The sequence below is a fragment of the Hippocampus bargibanti genome, linkage group LG10, assembly GCF_051943395.1.
Source record: "Hippocampus bargibanti isolate YZ-2025 linkage group LG10, ASM5194339v1, whole genome shotgun sequence".
Lineage (NCBI taxonomy): Eukaryota > Metazoa > Chordata > Actinopteri > Syngnathiformes > Syngnathidae > Hippocampus > Hippocampus bargibanti.
The window spans coordinates 14,930,782-14,947,037 of record NC_142743.1 but is presented as its reverse complement, the minus strand read 5'-3'; the positions used below and the strand labels follow the sequence as shown (position 1 = coordinate 14,947,037).

The 16,256-nt window shown below is 40.0% G+C and overlaps 1 protein-coding gene across 2 annotated transcripts; it reads left to right on the top strand.

Moving 5' to 3' along the window:
- Window positions 1-6: 6 nt before the first annotated feature.
- nomo (nodal modulator) lies at window positions 7-15,996 on the top strand. Of its 2 annotated transcripts, none has more exons than XM_089005825.1 (31): window positions 7-300; window positions 598-687; window positions 763-808; window positions 879-979; window positions 2,068-2,174; window positions 2,868-2,940; window positions 4,010-4,162; window positions 4,253-4,390; window positions 4,477-4,566; window positions 4,654-4,759; window positions 4,862-5,012; window positions 5,477-5,651; window positions 6,456-6,597; window positions 6,683-6,814; window positions 7,048-7,184; window positions 7,263-7,350; window positions 7,427-7,490; window positions 7,623-7,718; window positions 8,421-8,642; window positions 9,082-9,164; window positions 9,357-9,516; window positions 9,948-10,074; window positions 10,758-10,871; window positions 11,173-11,300; window positions 11,401-11,542; window positions 11,713-11,796; window positions 12,557-12,667; window positions 12,777-12,878; window positions 13,204-13,323; window positions 13,403-13,495; window positions 13,582-15,996. In XM_089005825.1, the coding sequence occupies exons 1-31, from the start codon at window positions 7-9 to the stop codon at window positions 13,711-13,713; spliced, it is 3,801 nt and encodes a 1,266-aa protein (XP_088861951.1). In that variant the 3' UTR covers window positions 13,714-15,996. The 2 variants fall into 2 exon arrangements, with proteins under 2 accessions (XP_088861951.1, XP_088861952.1); XM_089005826.1 differs by having other exon boundaries at window positions 106-300; window positions 4,865-5,012.
- Window positions 15,997-16,256: the final 260 nt, after the last annotated feature.

Genomic DNA, 16,256 nt, shown 5'->3' with positions numbered 1-16,256 from the left:
GTGGAGATGACCTCTGTGGCCTCCACACCAGAAGAAGGCGCTGCTTTCATTGCTTGTGAGAGATTCATTGACAGTAAGTCAGCCGGTGCGGAACCGGAAGCAGCGTGTATTTTCACGGTTAGTCGGAGGACCAGTCAGGCGAAAATGTTGAGAATAACAATTCGAGCTCAATTAAGTACTCTTTGGGTCTTGTTTTGGATCACATATTCTCAGTTTTCGGCCGTGTCCTCTGATGAGATTGTGGTTGCATGCGGGGGGTTTGTGAAGTCTGACGTTGAAATCAATTATTCTTTGATCGAGGTGAGTGAAAATGCGCTTAAAGCTATCTAGCTGCTTGCTAAAATTTTGAGATTAATATATACAACAGAGCATACATTTTTTCATATGATACGTCGTCGACATATGGCTGCATTTTTCAACCTCGAACCACTTAGATAATCGTAGAAGGAACGTGTCGCTAAGGCACCAGAGTTAATCCTTGTTGTCCATTCACAGCCTCGATGAGATAAACTGTCATCTGTATTTAATGCTCCTCACCGACTCTTACGTCCACGCACGCCAGCCCTTTATATTTGCTTTGCTTATATTTTCAAACAGATTAAACTCTACACCAAACAAGGGTCTTTGAAATACCACACTGATTGTGCTCCAAATAATGGCTACTTTATGATTCCTCTTTATGACAAGGTAGAAAATGCACACATTTTTATTCATCCATTTCATTTGTTGATAGTAATGCACACGTTTGATTTTTCTGCAAAGGGCGATTTTGTTTTGAAGATTGAACCGCCTCTTGGGTGGAGCTTTGGTAAGTGTTGAATTGTAACTTTGCAAGCGAATTCTTACTTTTTAAACATGCTTGTCTTTACATTGATCAGAGCCCACCAGTGTAGATCTCCATGTGGATGGCGTCACTGACATATGTAAAAAAGAAGAGGACATCAACTTTGTTTTCACCGGATTTTCAATCTCGGGAATGGTGGGTGTTTGCTCTAATAATAATAATAATAATAATAATAATGATGATGATGAAATTATTATTATTAGATACTATATTATATGGGATAGATTACAGTGAGACCTCAATTTACGAACTTAATTGGTTCCTAGACAGAGTGTGTAAGGCGAAAAGTGTGTATCTAAAAAAAAAAATCCCATAGGAAACCATTAAAAGGGGAATAATCCGTTCCCGGGTTTCTATAAAATATAGTTTTTAAATAAATAAGCCTCAAAACTACACACAACATACCTTATTCTATGTATAATAAATGTGCTATCGTATTGTAATGAAAAAAATACACTGCATTGTATCAAAGTCGCAAAGAGAGGCACATTACATGAGGACTGTAATTAAATAAACTGTGCTGTAAAATGATTTTTTTTTTCAACTTCTTCGATTGCCCGAGACTGTCGCTTTGAGAGCACGGAAACACCTTTTGCAACAGACGCACCTTTGATGGCTTCTGTGTTCCGGAGAATGGGAGCAATGGTTGACTTAGCATTGCCGTGCTCGGCCACTAAATCACACAAAAGCACACCTCGTTCGTGGTTTTCAATTATCTCCTTCGTCTCAGCAACGGTGATCTTATTTTGTGTCTTCCTGGGCTGAACACGAGCCTCTGGTGGGTTTTTTTTTGCGGTCCCATCATAGTAAAATTATCAGCAAAAAGCTCCAAGTAGGCGATCGACGTGTGCATTCAATGAGAAGGGGTGTGCAAAGTAGCGCCGGCTGGAGCGCCGTTCGGTCGTGTGCTTCCGCCGAAGATCACTCCGCCAGCCGTGGTGGGTGTGTATTATGAAAATAGTGCTTATTATAAGGTGTAATTTTCATAAATTAGAGGTTCTTAAGATGTAAAGTTTGTAAGATAAGGTGTTTGTAAGTTGAGGTCTCACTGTATTTGATTTTTGGGAACTGTGTTTCCTAATAATTTGCAAAAAGAAAAAATAAACCTGTCCAATGTTCATTGAAGTGTTTATGTAGAAGGAATAACTGAACACGTTGCTGACACTTCTACATCCGTGGCGTCAGTTTTTCTTGACTTTTTCTATGCTCTTTACACTGCCAAGGTTTTGAGTAAAGGACATCTTCTTGGACCAACTGGAGTAGAGGTTAAATTGAGCAGATCCGGAAGAGACGAGAAACCTCAAACTGTCATTACCCAGCCTGGAGGAGCGTATGTGGCTTTCACTTTTCAAAGTAGACTTTGGTTCACAGTCAACACTGGCTGATTTTAGATTTTCATGGAATGTTAACGCGAAAAGTATTGTGTTATCACATTTTTAAAATTAAAACTGTAAAATACAATTCCCCCATTGGACACCTTGTGTATAAATATTGAATATTTTGCTATACTGTATTTAGAAATGTGTAAGTAGTTAAGTTTTAAAAAAGAAATGTGTTCATTCCCTCTTAATTATTCATAAGTCACTGTGACCCACAACCAGGCCCATAGGCTACTCACATTGTCCTTAGGGCCAAAAAGTGCCTTTTTTTTTTTTTTTTTTTTTTTTTTTTTTTTTTTTCATTTTATTGACGGACATAAAACATTAATTCACAGAACAGAAAGCTATGTGTCATTGTATGCTAGGGTTTGCAGTTTTGTATCATCCTTTCCCGTTTAACAGCCCGCCCTCCCCTCTCGAACACAGATGTCACACATTGGTTGTTGAGGGCCATTGTATGCTGATCATTTAAATCGGTTGTGTTTAAGCAAGGAGAGGAGGAAAATGTGCAGGAAAGTGCCCCTCAATGACTCAGAGTTTGACCCTTATGTTCGCGAAAGAGTGGCTTATGTCTAGTTTACACTTCTTATCCTGTACCAATCAAAGCTTTCAGTTTTCTTTCCCTTGCAATTCTTGAAACACAGGTATACATTTCACAAAGTGCTCCCTGGAACATATGACATCGTTGCGACCCATCCTTCCTGGATTTTGGAGAAGGTTGGTGGTATTACAGAAACAATACAATATATTTTTATTTAAAAAGCACTTACTACAGCTGCAGTTAAAACAAAGGACAGAACATGTAACAATGATTCACAAAATATGGTAATACAACACAGCGCATCGGACTACTAACATTTCTGAATTCGCCTTGTTTGAAGCAGTTAGATAAAGAGGAGAAAATCAAAATGTCCTTTCACTCGTGGATCCGAAATGTCATGCTCAACTTGTACATCTGGTCCTAGCTGAGTTTGAAAAACAAGAAGCCATTGAAAAAGAAAAGAATAAATTTATAATAATAATAATACATTTCATTTATAAGTGGCTTTCAAAACTCTCAAGGACACTTTACAGACACAGGATATTTACTCTGCGGGTGAGCAGCGGCAGCCACAAGCGCCAGCATTCACTCAACCTGGAAGTAACAAAGTAAAAAAAAAAAACTAAATAACAAATAATATGACAACAAAAATACACAGTCATTCATTCTTCAGCACTTTCTGTACCCTCTTTGTGCCATGAAGCAGTACTAGATGAAACGGGAGGATCAAAGCATCCTCTTCAGCAGTGGCTCAGGGACGTCATGGTGGAATGTGCACGTCTACTACAAGCTAAATGTTGAAAGCAAACACGCAGCTGTAGCATCCATTGACGAAAAGAGATTGTCTCACATCTCCTGTCCCACATAAATCCGCTTCAATTCCAAGCCGCGACAGTTCCACATACACATTGGCACTCTGCGCAGACGCTCTTTTCTTCTTATCGTGAGCTCCTCAAGCCATGCATCCATCCAGCCGCAGACTGTCCAACAGCACTGACCTTTCCGCTGAACAAAGATGCTGTGAAAAAAAATAATTTCTTAATTTCTTTTGTCCCATGTAAATCCGCTTGAATTCCATCGGGCATATGTGTTGAAGTATCGACACACTTAAATGGAGTGATTGTTATTCAATGAGTAAAGAGTGCGTAAGTCTTGAACTTGAACTTAAACAATTACGTGAGCTTATTATGTCCTTGTAGACTTAGTATTATGACCTTCATTGCAACTTTTGCTTTCTTCTTGCAGAGTACCACAACGGTGCACATTTCCACAGCCAATGCACCGGCTGCTGACCATCTGGTGGTCGGAGGCTACGATGTCTCTGGTGAAGTCCGCAGTGATGGGGAGCCCATGAAAGAGGTCACATTCCTGCTTTACTCTGCCTTCGTCAAAAGAGAGGTAAATTGACCCATAATTGAGCACCCTCATGTAATGAGTAATTTGTAATAAAAAATCTTATTGGGGCTGCATTTTTGTTGTGATTCTCAGAATGTGAACGGTTGCAACTTTTCTCCTGTGGAGGGTGCAGAATCTGGGGACAGCTCCCTCATCTACCTTTGCAGTGCCCTCTCCGGGGAGGATGGCACCTTTACCTTCCCCTCATTATCCAGTGGGGAGTACACTGTGGTCAGCCGTTTATGAAAACCCATCCCACTTTAAGTATTTTTGTGCAAAAGCTCATTTTGAACTGATTTCAGAACTTTCCTATTCAGGTGCCCTTTTACAGAGGAGAAAGGATCACTTTTGATGTTGCACCTTCCCGAATGAATTTCAAGGTGGAGCACAACAGTTTGATGCTAGAGGTACAGAGACATTTTCTTTTAGTCATATAAACATGAAAATATTCAGTTCACCTCATTTTGGACCATGATTCTCTTTGTCACATTTAGCCCATCTTTCGTGTCATGGGTTTTTCTGTAACCGGTCGGGTCCTCAATACTATTGATGGGGAAGGCGTAGTTAACGCCGCGGTCTCTATCAACAATCAGATTAAAGGTAAGCAAACCTGAGATGACAGCATGCTTTATTTGTATTGATTGCCTTTTATTTTACCACTCTTTACCTCATCTTTCTTTATCTTTGTTTATTCATTCATAGTAGTCAGCAAAGAGGATGGATCTTACAGGCTGGAGAACATGACAGCTGGCACTTACACCATCCGTGTCCACAAGGATCTCATGTTTTTTGAGCCAGTAACTGTGAAAATCGCCCCTAACACTCCACAACTTCCTGACATCATCACTGCAGGGTATGCCTGAATGATTTAACAAACTGGCCAAACTGGCTTCTACGCGAAAAAAACATGAATTGGCGTTCACTTTCAGTTAAGGTTCACTTTCATTCAGTGCACCTACACCACAAGCATGTGTGCACATCTTTTTTGCTGCTTTGGTCGCTTCAACTTCGGAAGTCACGATGTGAGCACTTGGCAAGCAAGGCTGACAAAAAAAACTGTACATGTCCTCCGTGTTTCCCCTTCTGTGCCTAAAATTATAATTTGTAACATTATATCAAATGTGTTTCCTTTTCGTATTCATTCACCTCATTTTGTCACAAAACATTGATAATGATTTATTTCCGAGACTAATAATGTATTTTGTAAACTATGCATGCATTGTTTTGCTTTTAATAATAATAATAATACTAAGCGCTGGTGCTAACATACAGAATGTTGATAACAAAAGCTTTATGATCCGCATTGTTTTTATGCAGGTTCAGCGTTTGTGGACTGATCTCTCTCAGCCGTCTGCCCGAGGGCATGAAGCAAGGTCGCTACAAGGTCACCCTGACACACCAGGGCCAAGATAAGAGCTCAGGCCGGATCACTGACTCGGATACCCAGGGAGCTTTCTGCTTTCAGGCAAAACCTGGAGACTACAGTGTCCATGTACGAGAGTGGGAGCTTTTGATTTAAATTCTCCATCCATTTGCTTCCATATATCTGGGGTTTGGTCATCGGGGCGTCAGCCAGAATTTTCCCAAAGCTGTCCAGATGTCACTCTCCATGGCCTCAGCAAATTCTTCCCACACCCAAATGTTTGCCTCACTGACAACCAAAGCTACATTCAATGAGACCAGCCGGTACCCATCAGGTATCCTCACAGGCCCAAAAAAAGGCCACTAGTGTTCCTCCTTCACCATGACAACATCCTTCACGGTGTCTACCAGCATGTTGCCGCCATGATAGGCACAGAACATCTGAGGGCAATAATTGGTCACCCCCCACAACCACGGGGGTGTGGAAAGTGGTTGACTTGGACTTCCTTTGGGACTTTGAAAAGGTTTTGCCGCAGGCGTGAATTGAAACTCCTTTGGAGATTCTGCCTGACTTATCCCAACCATTTCTCCCAATGGGTTTAGGCATGCTCGGTTAGACTAGCGTCATCACCAACCGCCATCATCTCAGCGAGGTGGTGGTCATTTGATAGCTTGACCACTGTGTTGTTCTAAGTCTCCAAAGTCATTTGGTGATGGATTCAGAAGGGGTGATTGGAATTCTCTCTGAAAATGATTTATATCATTCATACTAAAGTGTAGATGGTTATTACGTTCCTGTCCCAGAATTCTTAATTCCATGTTATTGCCTTTGTCTAACAGGTATACTCTACAATGAGAAAAAAAACACCTTCGACCTGCTAACATGGCCACTTTGTGTTTGCGTGTATGCGTGTGCCTGTGTGTGTGTTTGTAGGTGTCTCTCCCTGAAATTGATGTGAAAGCGGGCCTGGCTCTGCAGCCTCAGGTGCTGGAGTTCTCACTTGTGGACCAGCCTCTAACAGATCTTCTTTTTACTCAGTTCATGGCCTCTGTCTCTGGAAAGGTCTACTGTTTGGGTAAAGTCTGCCTTTTTAAAATATTTAAAATTGCTATATTTGTATGCAGGATTCATTTGACCAAAAAATCTTTCTTTAATTATAGCATCTTGTGATGACATGTCAGTCACACTCCACCCAGTAAGCCGTCAAGGAGAGAGAAGAACGATGCCTTTGACTGGCAGCAGTGACATTCTCAGCTTCTCCTTTGATAATGTTCTACCTGGGAAGTATAAAGGTCAGGAACCATAAACAGTATACTTGGTTCTAAAGCTTTTCACATCTCATGTTGGTTTATGCATGGTAGACATCAGACAGTATCTAAATATTGTAAAATCGAGACCCAATGTAAACATTCATTAACGTTCACTCCTTTAAGAAAACAAGTTTGGCGTAATTTTTTTTCGGCTTCTGGAACTATTAACATTTTTTGTTTTATGATTCTTAATAGTTTTTTCCCCCGTTGATTAGTAAGCATTTCTCATGAGGAGTGGTGTTGGAAACATAAATCCATGGAAGTTGAGGTTGAGGATGCTGACATATTGGGGGTCGAGTTCCGGCAGATTGGATACATCCTACGTTGTTCCCTCTCCCATGCCATTACTTTGGTCAGTTACTACCCACTTATATGTTGATGATGCAACATTGTGATTAGATTCTTACATTCACTGTTTGTTGCCTTGCAGGAGTTCTTTCAGGATGGCAGCAAACCTGAGAATGTGGGTATCTACAATCTCTCCAAGGGAGTCAACCGTTTCTGCCTCTCCAAACCTGGTTAGCTTCATTACACTTCACAAAAATAAACAGTCGTGCCAGTTTGGGGGTAGTTACCTAAAAGTGTCTTATCTAGGCGTGTACAAAGTCACTCCTCGCTCCTGCCACCAGTTCGAGCAGGATTTTTACATTTATGATACGTAAGTAAAACTATACAAAGTGTCCTTGAGAGCTTTGAAAGGTGCTTAGAAATAAAATGTATTGTTATTATTATACAGACTTATTTACCTGCATCAAGTTCCATGTTGTGATATGTGACCTTGTCTTAACAGTTCAGCACCTAGCATCCTGACTCTTACTGCAGTACGCCATCACATGACGGGGCTTATCACCACTGACAAGATCTTAGACGTCACAGTCACCATCAGGTAAGAATCATTAATACGTGGAAGTGGCATCCTTTCAACAATGAGTCTACTTTTATTGTATGAAGCACTTCACTGAATGATTAAAGGATAACTAAATTGCTATGATCCATCTATTCATTTTCTGTCACTCATCCGGGGTAGGGTTGTTCAGCTTTAGCAAGGAAGTCCAGAATTCACTCTCCGCAGCCACGTCGTCCAGCTTTTCCGTGCAAATCTCATTGCTTTCACAGGCAGGTCTTGACATATGCGTATCCCGAACAAAGTCGTGGAGAGTCGCTGGAGCATATGAAATTTTGAATAAATAAATAAAATATATTTTATTTACATAATGTCAATGTTAGATTTTAGTTGATAACAATAAAAAGGTGCATTTATTGAAATTAAATAGAATTTCACAAATGTACTTTACCTTATTTAAAAGAAAAACGTTTGTGGTACTTTATTATACTGCCCAGTTGAACATTTCACTCGTGATTCATTCGCTTACTCATAATGCTACGAGGTACAACACTTTGGGAACTACAGTACTGCAGTAGATATAATCGCAAATAGACATAATGTAAGAATTAAAAATATATTCTTTCTAAGTACCGTCTGAGTAATACCTCAAAGCCATAATAATGTACACATCTCAGCTGCTCTGTAACAGTGTTTCAATACTCATCTGGGACTGTATTTTTAAATCCCTGCAATGTCTATCAGATCATCTATTGAGAGTGAGCCCGCGCTGGTTCTTGGTCCCTTACGGAGTCTGGAGGAGCAGCGGCAGGAGCAGCAGCTGCAGGAGATACAGTTGCGACGACAAGAACGAGAACGGCGAGCTGCTGAAGAGGAAGGGGCTACCAAGGATGATAGTCCTCCGATTCAAGAAAAGGCTGACGAGCTGACAGGCCCCTTCCACTATGAGTTCTCCTACTGGGCAAGGTCGGTTGGATTTGGATTTGCCTTTATTTGAAAGCGGAGAAATTTACATTTCACAGCAATAAAGTGATGAAAGGAATGAATGAAGGTAGAAAAACAAAATATATGAGCTGCTGGAAAGTAGCCACTCTCGCGGCGCCGTCTTGAAGTGAAAAGAACAAAAAAAAACTAAATAACAAATAATATGACAACACAAAGACAATATGACAACACAAGAAACAGAGAGTCATTCATTCTTAAGCACTTTCTAATATTCACGTCAAAATAATAAAATTTTTGTTAAATCAGTTCTTTACTGCACTTATACATAGTCTGCTATTTGATGGTTTACACGGGAAAATAAGAGTTTTTTTCCCCCTTCAAATAATTTCTGAAGTGTGTCTATTTAACAGATTGGTGCTAACACATTAATCTATAATTCATATTTTATGGTCCTTTGCAGAGCTGGAGAGAAAATTACGGTGACTCCTTCCTCCAAGGAGCTGCTCTTCTATCCCCCTGAAGTGGAGGCCACGATCACAGGAGGTATGATTCGAGCCAATTACAGTCAAATAAATTCCCACTCACAAATGTATTGAATTTGTTTGTCATACTAACATAACAGTATTCAACCAGCTATGAGTACCTGCAAGTGGATGGCACATGATTGACAACCCCATCAGTCATTCAATATGTGTCTGTTTATTTAATAAATTCCCATTTAATTGTATCCTACAGAGACCTGTCCTGGTCGCATGGTGGACATCATGGGTCGCGCAGGGCTCTTCCTCGAGGGCAAAGTGTCACCGGAGCTCCAAGGTGTAGAAGTCTCCATCAGTGAAAGAGGAGCTCCTTCACCACTCATCACTGTGGCCACCAATGAGAATGGAGCATACAGGTACAAGAAGCCAACACTGCTTGACGAAGACACCCTTGGAGTCCTCCATTGTCAATACGTTTAAACCTGTAGTGAATGACTTTTTTCAGCAAAGTATATTATCAAGCACTTTTCCAGATTTGTACAAATTCAAGACCAATCTCCTAATTCAACGTAAAAAAAATATTAACATGGGCAACGACTCATGTCAGAGACAGTGATACAGAAAACTCATTAAAGGCCACTATTTATGCGAACATTGACACTGATCTTGGTGTCTGCAGAATAGAAACACCCCTCAAAACAGACTCATTGGTAATTTTAGGGTTGTTTTCTGATTATTTTCATCAGATTTTTGCCCGCCCACAGAAAAGTTAAACCCTGTGTTATCATATCTGCTAAAGTTTAAAGTTTCTGATGTATAATGATATTTTCTTTGCATGTCTTGGCAGTGTGGGTCCTCTCCACAGTGACAGACAGTATGACATCAGTGCCAGTAAAGAGGGCTTTGTCCTGAGTCACATGGAAGGAACACGGGGAGATTTTAAGGCTTTTGCTCTGGCTGGAATCACCTTCAAGGTAGACTTGCCTGACATATTTTACAACTCAGTAATTCAGCTGTTTTTACCTCTGTAATTGAGACTACTTTAACCTGCTTTCGAAACCAGCTACATATATCTTTCCGGATTAAGTCAACTGACTAAAAAAAAAAGCAATATTTAATGTATTATAGTGGGCATACTACTTACCCAGTCCAAGTATTATGAGGCGGAGGAAAAGAAATTACAGGATTCCCTTCATAATGGCAAGATAAAACTAACACTATAAACCAGCGGTCCCCAAGAGACTCATTGGTAATTTTAGGGTTGTTTATTATTTTTATCTGATTATTTTCATCAGATTTTGGCCCGCCCATCCCCAAGCTTCATGCCACGGACTCGTAAAATGAATGAATGAATCAATCAATCAATTAATCTGGTCCCTGGGGCAAAAAAGGTTGGGGACCTCTGCGATAAATGATTGAGGAGTATGTCTTACATTGGACATTTTATGTCAACTCTACTGTATGATACTTCGCACAGCTGTCATCAAATAATAATAGATAAACCTTGCTTTTAGTTAACTGCAACTCTGGTGATAATCACACCCTTTTTATTGTAGTAATATAAGAGATTAAAAACAAGTTCAACATTTGTTTTTCAAACAAATATGACATTTTTCATATTGTAACACGCTTTTTCCTTTGTGTTCATGTACTGTAGATAAAAACTGAGGACGGTCATCCGTTGTCAGGAGTACTTCTGTCTCTCAGTGGCGGACAATTTCGTTCCAACCTGTTGACTCAGGACACCGGCCTCCTCACATTCAATAACCTGGTGCGGGATTCATTTTACATTTCATGAATGTACATTTTAATACTAATAGCAATTGTGTTGAATCAGGTAGAATTTTGTGCAAGTCCACGATATTGATAGTTGTTGCCTTGTGTGTGTGTGTGTGTGTGTGTGTGTGTGTGTGTGTGTGTGTGTGTGTGTGTGTGTGTATATATATATATATATATATATATATATATAGTCCTCTGCCATTGCTTAGAATATTTAGTTTTTATCTTTTGCTTGTTGTTTTTATCATTTGATTTGATATTAATTTTCCGTGCAATTTGTCCATCCTCTGCAGAGTCCAGGTCAGTACTATTTCAAACCCATGATGAAAGAATTCCGGTTTGAGCCAGCATCCCAGATGATTACGGTGGAAGAGGGTCAAATCCTCACTATCGATATAACGGGAATTAAGACCGCATATAGGTACTGCCAGTTCTCTTCATCTTTACTGTAACAAGCACAAGAAACAATCAAAAAAAGTTGTTATCCATTCCATTTCCCGTTACTGTGCTTTTGTGCGCAGTTGTTACGGAGCAGTGCAGTCTTTGAGTGGTGATGCAGAGAAGGACGTTGCCGTGGAAGCGGTGGGTCAAGGAGAATGTAGCATCTACAGTGAGGACACTGTCACTGACGAGGAAGGTCGCTTCAGACTTCGAGGTCTGCTGGTAAGGATGTCAATGAGCTGATTCTACATATCCACTAATCTGATAACATTGGCACCTGAACTGCTCGTTGGCCTACATATTTTGGTTTGTACTTGAAGACATTTTTTACAGACGATTAGCATTTGTGACGATTAATTTTTTTCTGTCCACTATTTCCTATATTTTTGCAGCCTGGTTGCAAGTACCTGATTCAGCTGCGTGCTGAAGGCAATGACCACATAGAGAGGGCCTTACCCCAATACAGAGCCATAGAGGTAGGTAGAAACATCATTTTGTATGTCAGCAATGCACTTATGTCTGTGTTAGCATGAGAGCACACGCACCGTTGGTGGCTTTGGGCAGCCACCGGACGAGCCGTGCCTTTTCCGTTAAAACTGTACTTTGGACTTTTGCTGCTGGAATTATATTTTCAACAATGTGAAGCACTACGTGTTACAACGATGATGTCTGAAACGTGCTTTTCACATTTGATTGATTGATTGATTGATTGATTGATTGGTTGGTTGGTTGGTGAAACAAACCAAGGGAAAAAAACAGGACAAATGTTTTTATGGAGAGCACTTGAACATTCACATGACAGAGTAAATACAGGAGCAACTTGTTTTTAGATTTGTTATAGAGTCCTTTTTTTGATTTTGCTGTGGAATATTCAACTGCGCCAAACTATGGTGTGCAGGTGGTGTTTGCTTTAAGGTGTCGCTCAGTTGTGACGTTGTTTGATATTTTTTCCGTGCTTATGAAATTGGTTGCGTGGGAACGTATTTCATGGCTCCATTCCGAACACCGAAACAAAAGCACAGATAATCCCATAGCAAATTGGAAACCTTTCACTTTGTAATTTGGCCTATTTGAGAAGTGCCGCCCTTCTAATCTCTCTTGCAAGGCCGAAAAGGCCTTAATTCTTGTCAAGTCTCCATTATTCTTTCACACTGCCTGACTTGTTTGCAGTTTTATCTCAAATTGGAGTCCAAGCTGTATCTGCCCATTCTGCACCATGTTCATTCCCATATTCAGGTCGGCAGTAGTGACGTTGAGGGAGTCAACATCATCGCCTTCCGACAAATCAATCAGTTTGACCTAAGTGGGAATGTCATTACATCCCCAGAACACCTTGCAACATTATCGGTATGTTCATCTTTAAATTATCATTATATAAATGCTTGAGATTATATGTGTTGCAAAAATATGAGATCAATATTGAGTCAGTCATTTTATTTATCTCTCCCTGCTTCAGGTAAAGCTATACAGGAGTGACAATTTGGATAATCCCCTTCACAGCGTTTCACTAGGCCAGTCCCTCTTCTTCCATTTCCCCCCACTGGACCGTGATGGAGAGGTATCATTCTGTCTGTATTGGTGCAACTGAAATATGAATTATAAAGTATTGTGCAGAGCAACACCGGAGTTTCATTCACTTTGAATCTTCCGAGTTGCAAGCCATCAGAACAGTTTGAACAAATAAACTCAGACTTATTAGATGATTGAGGAAACATTTCTTTAACATTTAAATATTTTTGGATAAAGCCCTTTGCCCCAGAAGGAACGGGCATAACAATTTCAAATAGCATCTCCTTTCTGCCCAGTGTGATGCGGAGAACCTTAAGATTCCTTCTTCTCTTTGCAATCAATGATATGATGCTGTGTTGTTCTCCTTTCTTCAGGGCTACATTCTGATGCTGTACTCCACACTGTCTCGCACGCAGTATGACTTCACTCTACCCCAGGTGTCCTTTACTTCCACTGGATACCACAAGCATGTCACTCTCACCTTCAACCCAACAGTAAGTAATATGTGATACATCTTTTTTTTCTAAATAATTGTGGTGTCCTCATTTTGCGCTTATCTGTCTTTCTCTGCAGCGCAAAGTGCCAGACCAAGACGTTGCCCAGGGCTCCTACATTGCTCTACCCCTCACGCTGCTACTTCTATTAGCAGCGTACAACCATGAAAAGGTATCTTAGCGCCACATGTCAGCAACCACCATGTTCAACTGTATGTCTTAATTCTTGTCCTGATTTCATCCTGATATCTGTTTTAGGTGATCCCCTTCCTCCAACAGACGATTATTCGTATTCAAGGCGTAAGGAGCATGGCCCAGACCACCACTGAGAGTGCTGTCTTGGATGAAGCCAAACGCCAGGCCAAGAGGCAGAAAGCCCGACGGACATGATACAGAACTCACTTTCCCCAGCACATTTTACAGTCTGCTGACCATCATGGCCACTTTTCATCAAGTCAGTTTGGTTACACTAAATCTTCACCGTTGCATTAATTGCAAGTTTAAATCGATGCATTGAACTCTTCAATTGGTTAGTAGACTATCGGACTAAATGTGTTTTACTTAAAAGAGGCCACCCAAAACAACTAACCTACGTCGACCTCTTCGGCTTCTCAAATGCACTGGAGTATTTTTTTTAGGTGGTGGGTGCGTCATTTAATTAATTGTTTCACACAGTTGTGATCAAGTTATGTACCTGTACTTCGTTAAGACAACGGAAACACTTGATTATATACTGTCTGCCATCGGGGCCAGACCACCCAAAAATAATAACACAATCACATGTGATTCCATGTTGTGGTTTCCTTTTCCTCTAAATTCACTTTTACTGTTCTTGTAACATAAGCCACAAAATACGGTAATAATTTAGTCAGGCTAAAGGGCAACTCTTCAATTGGTTACAATTTTAATGAAAATTCAATGGTAATGCAGTTTTTCCATTATTCTCCCAAACTGGCATGATGCTGCTGTCAGGGGGACATTTACAAAACCATTTTCAGTTCTCAGGAAAACAACGTTGTATCGTTGTTTAGGCATTACCATCAAACTAGGTGAGCCCTTTTCAACGCATAAGATTGGTCAGTAAATTGTAATAAATCAATAACCTACCCATGTGAAGGACTGACCAGTTGTATAGATTTGTGAAAATCACCACATTGACACTGTTTTCTGACAACTTTGATAATTCCTGGAAATTGACTGCTTGAGTGAGTGGCATTTGTCCAGTGCCTCGTCACATGTAGCCATACTTTTGACAGAAACATTCTCATGATGTTCTGTTTAAATTTCTGGGTATTCATAGAAAAACAAAATGTAGATGTTGATTTTGATACGTGTGAAGATTTGTTATTGTTGCTCCTTGGTTGCTGGAAATTAACTGGGACTGAGATCTTATTTATTCGTATGACTGATTAAATGTGACCGCGTTATCTATTAGTACAGGAAAATTACTTTACTGACTGGTGAGGTTGAGAACACTCAACCGGAAATTGGATATTAATTTGAATTAAAGAAAAATACTTCAAATCTGATGTTTATTATATCAACTGTGAAAAACCTGTCTGTCTCTCATTCTCTCTCTTTCTCTCTCTCTTTCACTCTCTCTCTGCCCCCCCACATCCTCCCATTCACGAGAATGCACGTGTGTCATGTTTCAATCGTTTTGTTGCGATAACCAGGGAATTCGGTAAATGGGGTGAAAATGACAACCATGTTATGTTTGGTCTTTTTAAAAAATAGTACGCATTTAAAACCGCCCAGGCATAAATTTTACTCGGCATTTGTAAACTGTCGCCTCCAGGTGGCAATGCAGTACAAGACTCATAAATGAAATAAATATATGGACAGAACCACGTTTCAAAATTACAATTTTTGGTTCAACTACAAGAATATACGCATTCCTAAAATCATATACATATACTTTACTTATTCATTGTCCTCTTATGTGAAGAAGATGTGTTAATGTGGAAAAAAACTTATCTGCGCAACATGTCTCAAGGGCTTTTCTTCTCCACTGCATAGTTTAAATGTCACAGCCATGAGTGTGATGGTATGATATTCGTGGATATCTCTGAAGGACAATGATAGGGACGATGGCCTCAGAAATAAGTCTTAACATTGCAAGGTTAGTTGTCAAGCATATTACGGGAGGATTGTATCAGGTCAATATATACACTAGCCATTCACTTTCTCCAGCTGTTTAATTCAGGACCTAATATGAATGTGGGATCGGCATGTGATAGAGTGTTTATGCACATTAGTAAACATATTACGTTATTTCATGTTCAGATTAGTAAACATATGTTTTTTCATGTTTAGCTTAGTATACATTATAATTAGTGCACGTTTAATTTCAGTCTAATTTAGTTAAATAAAATTATCAGTCTTATTAGTTCAATAGTCGTTGCAAAGAAGCAACAGCTCCAACGACAATCTAAGACCCTCCCAACACTGAGTTGTTCGTAACCGATTGGACGGGAAAGATCGACTTGTCCCCAACTGATTGGACAACAGATCGCCACTGTGTATGTTTAAAAACTTGTCAGAGCGGGAGCTCGTTCTCTTTTGCTCTCTCTCTTTGTTCTATCTTTGTCCGTGTGCTCATGTCTTCGTCCCACCGAGACGAGAAGTGCTTTTTCTGTCTCATTAGAATAAAGTAGTTTTTTGTTCACCATCTATCGTTGTTGCTGATATTTTTATCAAGTGAACTTCGGACAATACCGAACCAGGAAAGACGAACAAGAATTTTAACCGAACAGCATGAGTTCCTAATTTGTACTGCCGTGTTCACTGGAGGACAATATAATCACCTGGAAAACCAACACAAACGACCACAATAACAGTAAATACTGTGACTATGTATTATGACCATGCCAAGGCAAGCGTAAGGCTCACAGATTTCAAAAGAACAATTATAAACAATTACAATTTGTTCG

Coding starts and splice junctions, on each gene's coding strand:
- nomo (XM_089005825.1), top strand. CDS start 7: ATGACCTCTGTGGCCTCCACACCAGAAGAAGGCGCTGCTTTCATTGCT. Junction 2,175..2,867: donor ATTACCCAGCCTGGAGGAGC/GTATGTGGCTTT, acceptor CTTGAAACACAG/GTATACATTTCACAAAGTGC. Junction 7,185..7,262: donor TCTCCCATGCCATTACTTTG/GTCAGTTACTAC, acceptor GTTGCCTTGCAG/GAGTTCTTTCAGGATGGCAG.